The 19271-nt window shown below is 40.8% G+C and overlaps 1 protein-coding gene across 1 annotated transcript; it reads left to right on the top strand.

Annotated features, from left to right (window-relative positions):
* Nucleotides 1–6701: 6701 nt before the first annotated feature.
* LOC306703495 (cationic amino acid transporter 2-like) lies at nt 6702–18443 on the top strand (the record flags this gene model as incomplete). Its single annotated transcript, XM_079169475.1, has 12 exons — nt 6702–6712; nt 7517–7887; nt 9380–9535; nt 9636–9801; nt 10949–11085; nt 11185–11407; nt 11829–11965; nt 12903–13005; nt 13398–13522; nt 14256–14422; nt 18060–18168; nt 18334–18443. The coding sequence occupies 12 exons, from the start codon at nt 6702–6704 to the stop codon at nt 18441–18443; spliced, it is 1815 nt and encodes a 604-aa protein (XP_079025601.1).
* Nucleotides 18444–19271: the final 828 nt, after the last annotated feature.

Genomic DNA, 19271 nt, shown 5'->3' with positions numbered 1-19271 from the left:
ATAGCTTAGCAATGATTGATCCAAACTCCATTTAAAAAAAACTCTATTCTCTGAACTGACAAGGCATGAATTCTGACTTTAGAAAGAATTGGCATCATGATGTAGTTATTCCGGGATTCTTTTGATTAGTTTATTGCAATAAAAGTTTATTTTTGATTGATACCGCATAAATAAGTTAGTCAGCTGACATGTTACCAGCAACATACAGTGAATATGAGCCATGTGCGTAAATAATGTTATGAACCCAGACAGGACGGCATTTGCTTCTCCGACCGCAGTCGTGGTCATTTTAGTCGTGGTTGATGAAGCATTTTGGTATTCGTGGAAGTAAGCCCCTCTTCCTTTCTGGTGCGTCTAGCATAAGATATCACAAGCTGTGTTAAGAGGGAGAAATGTGAAAGTCCAACCTTGCTATTAGTACATATGAGTATTAATCACGATATTAAAATTACAATAATACTGCACTTGTACAATGGATATCAATCATAATTAATCAAATTAAATAATATTTGTATCACATGTAACATGATGATATGCATCAAATAGCTAACTATATCTTATCTTGAGTCGTACAGACTGGGAAAGGACCATCATGGAGCCCCATTTGGGACTACCGTCTCATTCACTGCATGGAGGATCGTCCTGGGTATTTCCATAGCAAAGCAGTTGTGTACTACTGTTTAAAGGAGGTGGGACATTTAACCAAACATAAATTTGCCCAAGCTACTTCATCCTTGATGTCTTGTCTAATTTTATAAGCCGCAAGCCAAAGATGACCGATCTTCTCCTTTCTGCATCATCATCATCTAACACTCCTGAACTTGAGACAAAAGCCATGGCACTTATTAAATCTGTACCAATCAGTGACTTCAGATCGTGTTTGGATGATAAGAGTGGCAGCCCCTACTGGGACGGAACCACCAAAAGAGGAGCTTGTATTAGTGGTGAAGCAAATGTCAGCTCTCCACATCCCCGTGGTCTTTCATTTTAAAGATGACTTTTATAGCACTTCCGCCTCATCTGACAGCAATGACAGGAGCATGACAGGAGTACACATGGGACTGAGGAAGAGCATGGCGACAAAGTGTGACAAACGCCAGGGGCCAGATCTGATCCTGCAGTTCCCTGCTTTTTTCACGATGAGTGGGAAAGAGTGATGGAAAAAGGCAGGACAAAGAGGAAAAGATTAACTCAGATGAAATTGAAGGAACATATAGCCGGCAATGCCTAAATCGGTGGATGGATGGGATTACAGGTAGATGAATGGACTGAAATGCACATCTAAAAAGCACCACATTAATGCAGCAGTAGGTCGAGCCATTCTGAATACTCCATGGCATTGTCATTTAAAGACGTGTCTTCTCTGCTAAATATCATACATCTCTCTTCCTCTCTGCATGACTGACCCATCAGCAGCCAGAGCAGTTGAATGGCATAGTTTGTCATGATAACCTCCTTTTCAAGTCACTCATCGCCATGCTTGACTTGGCATCAAAATGTTATCTCAAGCAAAAACACACACGTGCTAAAAAAATACACATTGATGCATGGTGATCCACAGTATTTCAGTCCGACAGTCTCACAGCAGTTCATGAAAGAGTCACAAAATGCAATCCATTGGTTTAGTGTACAAGGACACGGATCTTTCATGTCGCTCAACATGACCCATTTTCGGAGACATTCATGTTAGTTTAGGCAACATATCCCGGAAAGGTCTAGGAAAAACATTCTTGTGGTGCTCCAAATAACGGCGTACAGTTTTTGTTTAGGTAACAATGGGGATTCTCCACATGTCGCCAGCTGTTAACAACATTTACTTTCTTCATTAATCTATGTGGTGTCCCATCCAATGACGGATGACCACCTGAACACATATAGATGTACCTGGTGAGTGACAAGCACACAATGTATTATGGGATAGTCAGGTGTCAGAAGTGGGCCGGTGCTCACCAGTAGAGACGGGTCTGATTGCAGCCGGAACGTTCATATGGATCATTGGTTTATGTAGAACAGGAACTTTTTTGTACCTAATGCCCACTAACTTTACAATAACAAAGCACCATTTAACTCCCATATTAATGTTTCTGTGTATTAATTCACAACACCTGCTCATAGAAAAGAGTGGACAGTCAATAACTGCCATGTGTAGTTTTGATTGCGTTACATGGAAATTGAGTGTGCTTGTGATAATCCATGAACTAGATTGGGTTTATAAAGATGGTCCCATTATATTCTTTTGAGTCATTTCAGTCATGTGTTTTCTTAATGCAATAGAAAATACAATGAGCGAGCAGCACTCAGATAACACACGAGCAGTAATAATCTGCTCTCTGTGGCTTTGTTCGGTTCCAGCCAGCCTCTAATCTCTTCCTGCCTTTCTCACCAGCCTTCTTTTGTGCCCCCATCCAAATGAAGACAGAGTGGATAATTGGCCCATGTTGATGGTCTTAATAACAGTAAAACATATCTCACCCTCACAGTGCATCCCACCCCCCTCGCCCACAAATGTCACATTCCAGAAATGACTTTTTAATGGGCTGCACGCACTGGGGGACGAACGCCTCGTCATTTTAACGGACGTCACTTTTCCCCGCCGTTACTCAGACTGCAGGATGAGGCAGCGAGTGGCCTCTGACAGTGTGATGTAGTAGACATAAGGAAAGTGAACGAGCAGTCTTAATTAGAAAGGAGGAGGCGTCCTATCAGCTCCCTGGAGGGTTGGAGGGATACGTGGTGATGTTGCAGTTGATTTGTCAGCGATTAGGGCATAATCTTAGCACTTGGATCTTGTGTCTGATCTCAGATATCTCTATACAGTGTCTACAGTACAGCACCAACATATGTAAATAGAGAACAATGGATAACCTTCGACCTCCAGTTTGGGGGTCATCTAAAGGTAAACATCCATCAGTTTAAAGAAAAAAGGTCACAAAATGTTACTGATCTGAAGGACCCAGAGCAAAGCCCAGCCGACATCCTCCAACCAGCAGGCCAATCACACATTGCACCAAGTCCATTCATAAAGTAACCTACAGGTAAATTATTCAAATGAAAATAAATAGGCAAATAAGTAGACCAGACACAAATACTGCAATATAATGCTTTCGTTGCGATGTCTACACCGGCAGGTCTAAACTGCTGCGTTTACTTTTCCATAAACGAATCAGGGATGTAGGCAGTGTGCGAAATACCCGGTGGCAATCGGGGAGTTCAAATTTGTCCAAAAGGGGTCCAGTTAGGTTCACAATCAGACATAAAGAAAGGCTCTATATTGCGGCACTGGCTGGCTGTGTCATTGACTGAAAATCGTCTCTTGCACTCACTATACAGATTTGTGAATAAATGTTTGGCAGTTTGATGAATGAAAACTGCTGGGCATTAGTAAGCTTTTAAATGACATTTTAGTGATAATTGCAAGTGGTAAATAACTGTCTTGTGATTTTAGGGAGATCTGAAATGTTGCTGTTGAGGTTTTCAGGGGGTCTGAAGTGTCAATTAAGGGTTCTCTGACCCCCTGAGACCCCCCGTATTTCGCACACTGGTTGTAGGTGTTGGTTAAAGGGGCTAAATTCTAAATTCAGAGTATATCTATGATTGAGGGATTGCCCCCACACAGCTCTCAACATGGCAGCTAATAGTGGTAACAGCACTAACGGTGCAAACAACAACAGGAGTACTGATGGAGCTAACCAGAGGGTGGGCGTTAAGGCTTGGCGATCATGGCGTGGATTGGCGTTGTCACTGTTACAGTAAGATTTACTTCTTTCTCTGCTCAAGTAGACATTACTTCACAATATCTCATCGGAGCAAATAGTAATTTGCTGCAATATTAATTAATGCTGGAAATTTTGAGTTTTGCACCTGTAATTAAGCCACTCTTACTGCAAACCTCTAAACCGCTGTATAACACTGTAAGGTATGTATAGTTTTACTTTTGAACTGCTTTTGGGAAGAGATGTGTTCAGGAGATCCTGCATGTTAAAAAATGTCTGAAATATCACTGAAACAAAGGCTACACTCTAAAAAACTGATCAATGAAAACAAGTCCACTTTTAATTTGACCTGCAAGCCACCTGCAAGAAACACGGAAAGTGCATGCACCGGTAAATATTCTTGGATACAACACAATGCGTACGCACACCACGCAACGATTTCCCTTTATAAATCCCAATCAAGCTGACATTTGCAGTGTGTGAGCGAGCTTCTTGCCCTACCCTTTTAACGTCCATAGTTGCCTTTAAATACTCAGTGAAAGGCTCCTAATTATTTTTGATCAATATGACGAATAGTGGAGACTTCAGAGAAAATGGATTAAAAAAAGCACTTGTTGGGGAGGAAGAAGTAACGAAAGTATATATTGTTTGGGCGACACAGTGTGGGCATTACAAATCTCAAAAAGGCTCTTAGGTGGCAGTGTGTGACGGAGGCAGTGAATGCTGCCGGCTCAGAAAAGGTCAGACCCTCTCAAGAAGTGGTCCAACATAAAAGTCCAATCCGAGAGATGCATAGCTGTTCAGAGGGGGGGGGGGCTCAATCCCCTTGATGAGCGACTTAATTGGAGAATCCCTCTGGAGAGGGGTAAGAATGGAGGTGGAGGGGTCATGGATATGAAAGGTCTCACTGACTGTCCTCTATGAAGGTCAATTCTTCATAAAGTCTTGACTGTCGACGTTTTGACAGTCGCCATCTTAGCTTTTTTGCAACCAGTAAACGAATGACGTAAAGATGCCGTATAGGCTCTGGCAGGGTAGCACCCTGTCAACCCCCCCCCCCCCACACGTATTTGTGTGAGAAACAAGTTGACTAGTATACCATATAATATACCATTGGCCCTGGTATTTCAACGCGTGTGTAGCTCTCATCAGCGTAAATATGGAACCAATCAAACTTCCCTGTGCAGTTATCTCATCTGTATAGCGTACGGTAGAAGAGCTGCTTCATGCACACCTGGGATTTCCTGCCTGTTGGGTGACTGACTGCTGCTTCACCCTGTTATTCCTCTCTATCAGCATCCTCACAGGCAGGCAGCCGGGGGGGGGGGGTTTCCATGGTGACCAGCCTCAACTAGTGATGTGTCAAGTTTGCACTGCACACACAGATGCAGCCATACACAAATACACACACACACACACACACAGACACGAGCCATGACAAACAGCATTGATCCCTCGCTGCCAAGATCAGGTGAAGAAAATGCTTCTTCTTACACGCCACAGAGCAAGAAGCAGAGCCGTTATCCAGTCTTTTATAATACCAATGCAGGGATATTTTTAAACATAGAAGCCAAAGAGTGAATTTCCTTTTCCATTTCAATGAAACAAACACATGATTGTCATCATATTTAATATTGATGAAGTGAGAAATTGTGGCACCACTCTCTCTGCCTCATAAGCATAAGGAGACAGATTGCTTCCCCAATCTTCTCAATCGCCCTCGATTTCAAACAGAATTCCCTCCTTTTCATTGGCAGAGGGATTATGTCATCGGCTGAGACCGAGAGGAGAGGAGGCTTTGGAGACACAGCTGAGCATTTATTCCTAATACTCCTGCTGCCCTCTTGTGATATAACCTGCGTATTACAGACAACATCATACCGTGATGGAGGAATCGGTTGATGGACACTCGCTCATCAACGTTCTTCAGAGAGAGAATGCTGCTAACCCTAACCATATTTTATACTCTCCACCGACAGAAGGACATGCTGTTAAGTCAGGGACTTTGATTCTTAATGCGTATCTGCTCACGTGTACCGAATGTAAAGTGTTTGTCTGGATATTCATAATATCATAAATGCCATTAACATGGGGGTTGTTGAGTTTTTATCTAGAGGTGCATCTATAGGGACAAAACCCCAGGCGACATCATTTGTCTGTGCATTTCAAAACCAATAGAACTCACCGCTGAAAAATGAATGATTGTTTTGGTGAAGGCACAAAAACAACTATGTAGTTAGAAAGAATTAGGAAAACATTCAGACATTTATCGTGAAATGAAAACAGTTCTATTCAGTTATTTAAAACAAAAGAAAATAAGTATTTGTCTTTTCATAATATTATGACATGTAGAGAGTAATTAAATGACAAACAAATAAAACAGGCGTAGACAATATATTCTTCAGATGTCATGACAACATTGTCACAAATATTTCGGTGAGACACAAATATTATGGAGTTCTGCAATGCCGTATGAGTTGTGTAGGTTAATACCCAACAAAAACTTAAAAAAAATATATATATAAATATCATCTGAAGTTTGAGTAACACAAAATGTAATGAGGTTGAAATATATATATTGGAACCAATTTGTGTTACTCTGATCCTAAATAAAATAAACACATTTATATATATTTTTTGCCCATGCCTGTCTTATTTGTCCATTTTGTTGTCTGTCATTTAATATTAGTCTTTACAATTTCAAACATCTAAATAGCAATAGAATGACTTGTGCACTGCATGTTAAACTTTGCCCAGTCACACATACGTCCTCACTCACACATTTGTAGAAGCAGACACTTTACTCGGGAGGCCTCCTCCACCTCAGGGCACTGATTGCCTGGATTGATTTCAGGTGTGGAGCTGCACCAGGCCTGTCTGTTCACTGGAGGGAGAAAGGAGCTTCCATCAGACACCAGCAGCAGCAGCAGCAGCGGACACAAGCTGCTTGTCTTAATGTCGCCGGCAGTCTGAACACACGGCTTGGAAATGGCTCGCGGGTAATGTTTCTTCATGTTTAACTTTTATCAGAGTTTTGGTCAACAGTATGCTGAGGCTTTTTGGATCTTAAAGTCCACCTTCAGGCGAGATCCTTCAGGGCAAAACATTGCACTACATGCACAGGTCAATTGTTTAACATGTTGGGGTATTTTGCTTCCATAACATGTGTTCTTTCAGACTAGTTGGAAAGAAACATCTAAAATACTTATGTTTTTAATTTGACTACTTAAGTCTATTTGACAAATTTACCAAAAGTTACTGTTTCATTTGCAGACTTGAACAAAAGATTGAAAAAAAAGTGCAATACAATCGATGGGGAAACTTTCATCCATTAATTAATTAACCCCTTTTCACCTGTAGTGTCTTCAAAATGTATGGAATTTAATCATCTTTAAGAGCCATTTCTGAGAGTTCTTTTTTTCTCACTTTCTGAGCCAAAAATCTCCACTTGAGTACCACCAAACCTTCTAGTTTCATTCCTCTCTATTATCTGAAGGTTTTCACAGAGGGGTTTATTCATATTTTCATTTTTTTTTTAAATGGCTGTTGACAGATATCCACTCTAACATGTCAACAAAATGAAATGATACATTTTGATTCTGGCTTTATCCAATGTTCAGATTTCTGTTGTGGAAATGTTGTCCGAACAAGCACATTTAATAAGACAATGACTAATTTGCATGTTTAAACATAAAACACAGGCCAAGCAACTTACCAAACAATACTTCCTCAATATAATTGTTACAAATGTGTAATTCTTTCATTATCTTTGTTTCTTTACATTGATGCATTCTGGTTCTAAGAATCACTTTTGCCAAAGTGTTAGACTTCCTTCGGAGCCTGAACCGAAAGAAGCCTCTGAAGCCCGAGGGCGAGGTGTCCAACTTCTGCCGATGCCTGACTACCTTGGACCTGGTGGGCCTGGGCGTTGGTAGCACGCTTGGTGCTGGCGTCTACGTGCTATCCGGAGAGGTGGCCAGGGAGGTGGCCGGCCCCAGCATTATCATCTCCTTCCTGGTTGCGGCGGTGGCTTCAGTCTTCGCCGGGTTGTGTTACTCTGAGTTTGGAGCCCGGGTGCCCAAGACGGGCTCGGCTTATCTCTATAGCTATGTGACTGTGGGGGAGGTGTGGGCGTTTGTGGCCGGCTGGAACCTCCTGCTGTCCTACGTCATTGGTAAGTGAAAGTGCACAATGAACATGGCTGTGCTGTAGAGGATAAACATGCAAAATTAGGAAACTTGAAGTTTCTATACTGACCAGCAGGGGGCGACTCCTCTGGTAGCAAAAAGAAGTCTGATTGTATAGACGTCTATAAGAAAATGACCGTGTAGAGTCATTATAGCCTCTGTGTCCAGAGCAGTAATGACATCATACCTCTTATTAAAGCCATCTTGAATAAATACAGTCAGATCTTGGAGCACAATGAAGATGATATACAACACGTCAGTTCGCCAGGTTCTTGATCTGTTTGTTTGTGAAGTCACTTGTTCCTCCATTGGTTGCAGTCAGGCAGCAACGTTTGGTTGTGCTGAGTGAAGCCATTTAGAAGTCCATTTAGAGTCAAACAAACCATAATGCTTTAGGGCGGGGCTACTGTGATTGACAGGTCTCTACCAGAGCCAGATATGGTGTCTTTACATCACTCCTCTACATTCCGTATATGGTAACTTCTGTTCATTGGTTGCGAAAAAAACAACCTGGCAACGGATGTAATCAAAGATGGCGACACCAAACTCGAGGCTTGAAATCAGCCATCCACAAGCCAATGGGAGACCTTGCATGACTACGTTCTCTTATTTACAGTGTTTTGCCCTGAATTTGCCAACGGCCCAGTTTTGCAAATGTATATGACTAAATATTTATCCAACCTCCTATGTATAGAGTGTTCGATCCCCAGCTACGCTAGTCCATGTGTCCTTGGGCAAGACACTTAACCCCTTATTGCTCCCGTAGGCTGTTCTTGCAGTGTGTAAATGGGTGAATGATGACTTGTAGTGTTAAAGTGCTTTGAGTAGTCTGAGTACCAGAATAGCACAGTACAATTTGATCTTATAAAATGTGTCAGGTGGACAGAAAGTACTCTAAATGAATGCTTATGCCTGCTGGATGTCTGAAGAGAAATTGCTTGCTTTAAAAAAACAATAAAATAAAGGGCGTCCATATTTACAGAGCAGGACAAGGTTCATGTCATATCAGTTATTGCAATGTCCAACTTGTAAATAGCAGATGTTTCAACATCCAAGTCTTAATTGTGACTGGGAGGCTTTTCTGAAAGCACTAAATGATTATGATGATGATTAGCACTTAATTTGAAAGTGCCTGAAATTCGCACAAAATATAATACTTATGTTTTATTGTAAGTTCCCAGTGTTTTTAATTCTCTGTAATCAACAACCATTTTGAAGACATGAACACTTGCAAGTCGTTGCCATAGAATTTTTTTTTTTTTACCATCCATCCCATATGGCATGAACACAGCATTGGACAGATTCATTCCCGAAGTCTCTGTTGGAAGATTTTGATTGTCAAATTCTGTAACTTTCAAGTTAATGAGGGTATAATGGTCTAACAGTTATGATAAAGCAGAAAATCATGTCACAGTCGTGATTTTATTTTTTATTTTTTTTAATTGACCAACCTACATGTGTATACTTTGTTCTTCTCAGGAACATCTAGTATGGCCAAAGCCTGGACCAGTACCTTTGATGACCTCATAGACAACGTTATAGCTCAAACTCTGGAATATTATACACCAATGGACTCACCTGGCTTGGCTCCATACCCAGACTTCTTTGCTGCTGGGCTGATTATGTTTCTCGCTGGTAATATAATTTATGTAATGTAAATTTCTGTGAAAGTTAAGAAAAGATGCAGAATGTTTTGCGAGCTGAAATTCGCGGAACTTTTTCATTCTAATTTCAGGAATTCTTGCGTTTGGCGTGAAGGAGTCAGCGGTCATCAACACAGTTTTTACTGGGGTGAATGTAATCGTGTTAGTTTTTATCATCATCTCTGGGTTTATAAAAGGAGACCTCAACAACTGGCGCATCAGTCGGGAGACTATCCTGAATGCAACTCTAGCCATGGAGTAAGATTTCTCCTTTTTACACTTTTACGCTGATTTGGTATTCAAATTATTCTGTTATGTAGGTATTGTCTCAATAGAAATGTATTTGAGGAAAAATATATTTGTAAAAACTTTAAATGATGGATCTTTCATTATTCACTGACTAATACTTCAATTGGATATGTCCATTGTGACCAAACGTCCATGAATCCTCATAGAAATCGGCCAAATAACCCTCCTTATAAAATAACTGAACGACGGTTTTTAGGTTCAGTATCAAAGTAACCAGGTGATTTCTGCACAACTGTGTTAACAGGAATTGCAAATGGCTAGTTAGTATAGATTTAGTGGTGCCCAAAAGTAAACTTGTGCTTGGCTTAAAACGGCTAACTCACTGAATACATTATACTTCCTGTTTACCTCATTTAAATGACGGGTATTATAGTTAAAAAACAGAGCATGAGTACCTTTTTGAAAAAGAAGACAAGGAATAATAGGAGTGACAAAACTCCATTAATAGTTTTTTTTTCATGTTTCACAAAACGAAGGCTCAAAACACCTCATCAATATGGTTATTATAGTCACTAATATATCTATGAATTAATTATTCAGAATAACTAGGAAGGTGATTTTGGAAAGTCAAATTGCCATTGAGATTTTCAATTGTACTTTTTCATTGCTTTTAGAGGCACAAACATTGAGCTTCATTTACCAACAGTTCTTCAGAACATATTTCTTCCTAAAACACACTTTGCACAGTATTCCTGATTCTGACATTCACCAATGTTTTTTTCTTATTTGAGATTTGTTTGTGGATAAGAATGGAATCTACGTGCACTCATGAGTACACCTCAACAAATTTCAGGGCTGACATGCAATTGTTTTTTGTGTTTTTCTGCAATTCTACTGTTGTGTAATATAGGATTTAAATACATTCATATTTTTTATCACTTATAATAATTTTCTCATTTTACAAAGCATTATGGACTATTTATTTATCAAACACAAATTCAAATCAATGTTTTTAATTGGTAACCACGCCATCAATAATTAGTGATAGATCATGCAATGCAAATGTGTTTTTTAGCTGCTGCCTTGCAAATGGGGAACAAAAATTACATTACACTCTGAATAGAATTAATAAAGGTATTCTTTTATTTCTTTAAAGGAACTTTACATCAACCCAAAATGAAACCGTTAACTTTGGCGTTGGTGGCTTCTTCTCCTTTGGCTTTGACGGCACATTAGAAGGAGCGGCGACCTGTTTCTATGCTTTTGTAGGATTTGACTGCATTGCCACAACAGGTATCATTGAGTAGTACGAGTAAAGCACATTTTGTTGACTTGACTGCAACAGTAGTGATGCAGGAGTATTGCCCCAGCTAATGGAAGTGCTCTTTCTAGGGGAGGAGGTGCAGAACCCACAGAAAGCCATCCCTCTTGGGATCGTGGCATCCCTGCTCATCTGCTTCTTGGCCTACTTCGGCGTGTCAGCCGCTTTGACTCTTATGATGCCCTACTATCTGCTCGACGGCCACAGCCCTCTACCTGTGGCCTTTGAATACGTTGGCTGGGAGCCCGCGAAGTACGTTGTGGCTGTTGGATCCCTCTGTGCACTCTCAACAAGGTACTGGTCTGTAGTTCTGCATCATACATAAGGCATCCATTTTTTTTTCTGTACGAAGTTGTAGGACTTCCAGTTGCTAGTCTCATGTCTCAAGTTGCCTTTTGAAATTTTACCACCAGCCTAAAATGTCGTAGTCGTTGTTGGGATGCTGAATTACTACTTGCATAATAGAAAAGTTAAAATAATTACTGTAGTGCAGCTATTACTTGTATTTACATGGTCTAAAATGAAATGGGTGTTAGTTAGCTGTGTCCTGTGACTTTTTGCAGTCCATTTTTGATATATATATATATATATATATATATATATTTATTAAAAAAAAAAAAAATACTAGTGCATATGGAATTGAATGTCTAACCTGGTTGATGTTGGCTAGCTCTCAATTTGCTCACAGTGAAGCGGCGCTGTCATGTTTCCACAGTCTTCTGGGAGTGATGTTTCCAATGCCGCGGGTGCTCTTTGCCATGGCAAGAGACGGCCTGCTCTTCAAGCCCCTTTGTTACCTGAGCTCCAGGCAAAGTCCTGTCGTTGCCACACTGTCTTCAGGAGCAGTGGCTGGTAATCCAGTTGCAATTATACTTTTTTTTTTTTTTTTTACAGTTTGTTTGTTGAACGGTGATGTCAGTGTGTGCATGCCGTTTGGCAACTGAAGTACAGCGGAGTGCAATAGCTTGTCAGGCTATGCAAGGCAAACCATTCACAGCTACTGGACAAAGAAATGACTTGTAAAAACACTGCCAATGGACATAAATAATATTGCAGTGAAACACAATCTCGGGTTTTGCAGAACATTCTTCTCTGATGATAGTGTTGAGAAGATTAGGTGCATCTTGTTAGGCCAAATAATAATGCAGTGATATTCTGCCCAGGCGGCAACCTCCAGTTCTGCCGAGTGAAGCAAACGTGGAAGTGTCTTACATTGTCATTCTCTCTACTGACCAGCAGGGGGCAACTCCTCTGGATGCAAAAATAAATCTGGTTGTATAGAAGTATATGAGAAAATGACTCTACTTCTCACTTGATTTATTACCTCAGTAAACATTGTAAACATGAGTTTATGGTCTCAATCTCTAGTTTCAAGTCTTCTTCATTACAGCATGATGTTCATTTAGTAAATGATGGTCCATTTAGAGTCAAACAGACCATAAAGCAGAGTATGCTTTAGGGCGGGGCTACACAGTGATTGACAGGTCTCTACCAGAGACATGTACAGCATCTCTACATCACTCCTCCGCATTCCAAATATGGCAACTTCTGTTCATTGGTTTAAAAGAATAAATGACTACCGTCGTAATCCAAGATAGCGACGTCAAAATCGTCGAACTCTAGGCTATAAAATGGAAGATTCTTATCTCTGCAGTTTTTCACAATTGTTTCTCTTGAGCGTAAAGATTTGTGAAGATAAATACTGTACTACTGTAGTTTTAAAAATAGTTATCCAACTCAGCATTCATTCCCACAGACTGGTCAGTAACATATTTGGTTCTCTTTGCAGCTTTCATGGTCCTGTTATTTGACTTAAAGGCACTAGTTGACATGAGTTCAATTGGGACCATCTTTGCCTACACCCTTGTTGCAGTGTGTATCCTCGTATTAAGGTATGTACACTTGGAGTAACTAGGTGTAAATTTAATTGGTTTGGTAAAAAGCCGCTATTTAAAGTTCCCAGTGAAATGGCATATTTGAGCACAGTACAGTTACAATAAGGATTTAAATCAAATGTGTGAACGTCCCTTAATGCTGGATGAAGTATTAAACATTTGGAACCCTTTCAAAAAGGAAGGGATTTGATTTAAAATACTCTGATGCTGTGGTTTTATAAAATACATTAACAAAGTGACACAAGATTAAAACTATGGGAAGTGTATTTTTCATTTCACTGGGTCTTTCAGAGAATTTTAGACTGAAAGGAATAACTTGTTTTTACATGACTCAAGTTGGTAGAACCGTAGCTTGTTAGCATGTTGCTTTTGTCTTTTCTTTCTTCCAGGTACAGAGAAGACCCTGGTCTTGTCCGTAGGCCGGAACCATTTAGTGTGATGGGTCTGTTGAGGCCTCCATCTCAACCCACCCACCGCACCTCTAAAAATGTCAACATAGTCACCATCATTATTTGTAAGTAAGCTCTCATTGTTCTGAGCATACACTTATCTTAGCTGGGTCTCACTCCCAGGGCGTCAAATGCCGACTCTTGGACAGTGACCCTCGGCGTCTTGACACCGGTGCCCAAGGCATCCATACGCGACTCACTAGGTATTCGGCTAACTCCGATGTAAAACCATCTGTGTTGTCATTAGACGCTCAAAGCAATGACGTAGAATAAAGTCCTCTGAGGGAGGAGGTGGATGGGTCAAACAAACACAGGACTTTAACTCGGGACCGGCGTTGTCCTGGTGAAACCATAAGAAATTATCGCCCATGATGATCTGTCATGTGACTGAACAAATTATGTTAAGTGTGTCACTTGCGTTACAAGCATACTTATTCTAAGCCAAACCATGTTTTTTTCTAACCCTAAGCAATTGGCTTTGTTGTCTAAACCCAACGCCAACTGTTTCCAAATGATAATCTCGTGCAAACTCTCAGGGTCAAGATAATGGGTGGAAAGGTGCCCCCACAACTTTATAGATTCTGCCCAAGCAGCAAAATATGACGTAGAAATTATTTCTCGTTGCTTAGCTTATAGTATGGAGTTTTCTGCGCACACACTTGTTGCCTCCTATAATTACATTTTTATTTATATACTTTCTAGAGTTGCTGAAACAATTTTTGACCCACTTGAAATGTAGGATGCTGAACAAAACTCAAAATGTAAAAGATTTCCCTAACTGCTCCGATTCCTCCTCAGTGTTCGTGGTAATCGCTTTAAGCGTGCTGCTGTCCGAGGCCATGCATTCCCTTCGCAGAAGAGAGTTGTGGAGCACGCTGCTTGTCTTTGTCCTCATGCTTGCACTGGTCCTCGCTGTCGTTATCATCTGGAGACAGCCACAGAGCACAACCAAAGCAGCTTTCATGGTAAACAGAGAAGGGCGGTGGGTAGGATTTCATGCATGCTGAGGATTTGCACCTTTTACAGTTCCAATAGGGATATCTTGTTAGGTGGGTCAGTTAGCGGGCCTTACTGAGGTTATTCTGCAGGGCACAGAGAGTTTATGGAAAAGACATAACGTGCCAATTGCAGAGAGGCCAACCCAGTTTAAACCCACAGCGAATGGGCACAGTTTAAAAAGCAAACATTTTTCATTTGCAAGAACTTCCCTTTATAAAGCTTTTGTGGACTGAGATATTGAGTTTTGCTCTAATTATATGTAGAAAGTTATACTGATGCTAAATAGTGAGCATTAGAGGTGCTGGTAGGTGGGTTCTGTAACATTTGGGGCAAAGTCAAGCTAGTTGTTTCCCTCCATCTCTGGTGTGTGAGGTAAGCTAACTCGCTGCGGACTACGGCTGCATATTTAGCGTATGGATATGAAAGTGGTATAAATCGCATCATCTAACCCTTGGCCAGAAAGCAAATGAGGATAATTTCCATATAGATAGTTTGGATGTTTTGAAGTAGGGTTGTATTCATTGCCCTACCCACCACTGAGGTACATTCCTCTGTAATTTCTGACTGAAGATAACTTGACTTTGCTGCAACAAAGATATTTTCTTAATGCCAAGATTACCGTCATTGCTTGTGTTTGTCTGTGTGGGGGAGGTGGTGAAGTGGATGATCTTCACTCGTCATGGCGGTTCTTCAATATATGTCAACCAGTTAAGGAAAGCGGACGAGCAGCTGAATCCACACAAAGCACGATTCAGTTAACTACGTAGTTTAACTAGTGGTCTGCATGTAGTTTAACGCCATTCACCCCCAGACATCATCTGTCCAATAGCTCCTGTGCATTTGCGCTACATTTAACACAGGTCAGTGATTCCAGCTGGTTAGTTTCACTTTCACCTCTATAAAGCCTACACATGTCTACTATCTCCACCATCCTGTATACACGGACTATGGATTAGTAGTACTACATTTTATTTGTATAATGCTTTAAAAGGTACTCAAAGGCATGGTAAAAACAGAAACATGGTAAAAACAGAAACGATAAAACCAATAATTCAAATTAAAGCTGCAAGCAGCGATGTACAGGCCCTCGACCCTTCCAGCGTCTCGGGGGTACTGGTGGCACGCCGGCAGACGTGGGAGCACGTATGTCTTTGACCATCGGACAAAGCGCCCTGGAGTTGAACGTATTTTCCCCGCGTGGACTGTGTGAAGCTGGAAATTATGTAGTGCAAATATTCCACCAGTTCCTGTATCCACTATGTGGCTCTAGATAACAAGTGCAAACATGCATTATGTTGCTCTACATCAAGTGCAGATCACATCATGTAAATGTCATGTAAATCAGATGCCGTTTGTCACATAATGCTGTCTTCCTGTTGCCAGTAGGTGGCGCTATGAGTGAAAATTGGCTTGTAGACAGGACTCTTATAAAGTATGGCAAGTTTGGGACAGATTTGAGCAAGTCCAGTGGAGTTAAATCAGCTTGTTGTTTAACAGCAAATCACGTAAAATGGCCGCCACAGCTGCGCTATTCCATCAAACGTAAAGCTTTGAGTAACTTTTAATTGCAAAGGTCTTTAGATTGTACTGATCAAATTTGAAGTGGATCTATAAAGTCCCGAGGAGGAGTTCGTTAAAGTACAGCGACTAGAAAGGGGAAAATTCACACAAAGATCCAAATGGCCGACTTGCGGTTGATTTTAGAGCATGGTCCCAAGATACTTTTCTTTAAGTCTCGATGTGATACATATGCTTACCAAATTACATACATCTAGGACAAACATATTGCGAGGGCTGCATCGGTGACATTTTGTAGGGGTGCTATTGAGCAGACTTGCTACTCTGAAGCATTAAAACCATAATATGTAACTACATTTCGGGCTTTAAGTGTGTATGCCAAGTTTGCTTATGTTTCGAGCATTTTTAGCCTCTCAAAAGCGCCTTCGTTTTTCATGGTGAAGACTGCACAACAGCGTTCGACGAAACATCAAAAGCTTCATGAACTGGCATTGTGAACTTCTTACATTTGTGTGGAACTAATTTGATGTTGATCTGATTTACCTACTACGGCGAAGGATCGAAATTCGCCGAGCTGCCACGTCACCGCCTTTCAACAAATTCTTACAATCTTCACAATGAAGCATTATCAAAGTCTTAAGGCTTTTCTGACAAAATTTGAGAGGGATCTGATTAATCTGAGCAGCAGGGTATAACTTCCTGTTGCCACTAGGTGGCTCACTAATTACCATGATTTGAAATTGTCATGTAGATGTGTTCAGGGTTAGGATGTTATGACATATGAGAAATTTGGCGCAGATTAGACAATGTATGGCCGAGTTACAACAACTTCCTGTTTCATGGCGAATGGTGTTTTTTTTCGCCACGCCACGGATACATAGTTCCATAACTTTTTGATCTTTGAGTAACTTTTAAATGCCAAGGTCTCAAGAGCATACTGACCAAATCTGAAGTCGATCGGATTAATTCTCTAGGAGTTCGTTGAAGTAGGGCTCCTTAAAATGGTCCAAAAACGCCATAAAATTCAAAATGGCCGACTTCCTGTTTGGTTTTGTACGTCCCATCACGTTCCACATACCTACCAAATTTCATACAGCTAGGTGAACCCCAATGTTGGGGCTACTCAATAGGGGGCGCTATCGAGCCAATATTTCATACCGCAGCTGGACACCCCAATCAGACTGCAAATTCTGGCTTGCGTGCCAAATTTAAAAAAATTCCCAGTATCCCAAGCACCTCCTTTTTGCGATGAAACACGCTCGATAATAAACATTAGAAGATCCTTAGGTCCTCCGCTCCGACTACGCCGGTGCTCGGCCCCTAATAATAAGAATAATAAACATTTGAAGAACAATAGGTCCTCCGCTCCGACTACGCCGGTGCTCGGCCCCTAATAATAAGAATAATAAACATTTGAAGAACAATAGGTCCTACGCTCCGACTACGTCTGTGCTCGGGCCCTAACTAGCGTCACAGGTTAAAAGCAGATTTAAATAGGTGTTTTAAGTGCAGTTTTGAAAGTGGCGAGTGACGGAGAATGTCTGAGGTGTTGGGGGAGGGAGTTCCAGAGGGAGGGGGCAGCAATGGAGAAGGCCCTGTCCCCCCAGGTCTGATGCTTGGACAGAGTAGGGGGGTGGTAAGGAGGTTAGCGCACCAGTGATCAGACCAGGATGCAGGAGGTCCAAAAGGTATGTTGTGGCGAGGTTATGAAGGGCTTTGTATGTGATGAGGAGAACCTGGAACTGGATTATTTGCTGTATGGGGAGCCAGTGGAGGTTTTGAAGGACTGGGATGATGTTGTCTCTGGTGCGGGAGTGGGAGAGCAGACGGGCAGCAGAGGTTGTATTGTAGTTTGTTGATTTTGGTGGGTGAGCCGTACAAGATGCTGTTGCAGTAGTCCAGTCGAGAGGCGTTTTTAGTGATGTGATTGACGTGGCGTTCAAAGGAGAGGGTTTGGTCAAAATGATACCAAAGTTACGGACATGTGTGGAAGCAGGAACAATACCTCATGCAACCCCGCTCTAAAACAGTCAAACTGTACCTTTTTTATCATACTGAACCAGTCATGATTTCATGTTTTTGCAGGTTCCCGGTCTACCTGTAATTCCAGTTTTAATTATCCTCATGAATACCTACCTGATGGTCCAGCTGGGAGGAGAAACTTGGATCAGCTATGCTGTCTGGATGGCATTAGGTAAGCATGCCTGTCTTAAGTGCCCTAAATAACCAGCTCGATGTGGAATGTTTTTATTCTGTCAGGTTTTCTGCATCATTTGTAGATGGTGGAGGGATCTAAATGCACAAAGGTGTCATTTATTTTTTTTAATTGACTCTTGAAAGGCCTCAACTCTTTCCTCAGGCCTGATCATCTACTTTGGCTACGGGGTTCATAATAGCGTACAAAAGCAAAGGCTGCAGGAGGTTCGCATCCAACTAAATACTACTGTAAACCGTGACGTTGCAGCTTGATGTGTGTTGAATTATGTTACATGTTGCTACCCACTTGCATGGAATAAGCTGGTCACAGAATATGGTTGAGGTCATCAAGGAATAATCTTGAAACCCATTTTAGTATTTTATTCAGGATTCAGTGAGTTGGATCGGCCTGTTTTTATGCTAACAATTGCTTTGTTAAAAGTATTCTAACAGTATTGTATATTGTACCTATAATATAAGTATCGTCATATTATCCATTATGGCTCATATGTCATTCAAGACTATGCAATCTTGGATATTTTTTTCAAATGTCTGTTTGAAACAGACATAACTTTAAAAAAAATATATATATCTATATTGTGGAACTCATTTAAATCGGTAAAGAATGTTAATAAATTTGTAAAAAAAATAATTTCACTTTCGTCGATAAAGAGTTGTAGTGTCGTCTTTATCCACGCATTTAGACTAATTCAAGCTGCATTGAATTTATTTTTTTATTACTTGGGGGGGCAGCAGTCATTGACAAATTGGGCTACCTTTTGTATAAGGCCCTTATTAATGTGTTGGCAGTTACTAGTGCTATGGAGTCATGTTTGTGTTCAGTTAAGTGTAAGTTCAATATTCACTCTGTTAGCTGAAGCTACATAAGACACTTCATCTTTAGTCTATTAATATAAAAATATTGATTAATGCAGCTTTAAGGGCATGACAAATATCCAGTATTTAGTCATGCTTGCACTGTATTAATTTATATTAAAGTAGTTATGAACATGCATCCTGACTTGTGCGTGGTGCTATTAATTTCCCATAAAGCACAAAGGACGTACATTAACAAAATACAAGTCCAAGGATATGTAACCA

Source organism: Pholis gunnellus (assembly GCF_910591455.1).
Source record: "Pholis gunnellus genome assembly, chromosome: 11".
In the NCBI taxonomy this organism is placed as follows: domain Eukaryota; kingdom Metazoa; phylum Chordata; class Actinopteri; order Perciformes; family Pholidae; genus Pholis; species Pholis gunnellus.
This window is presented reverse-complemented; position numbering and strand designations above follow the sequence as displayed.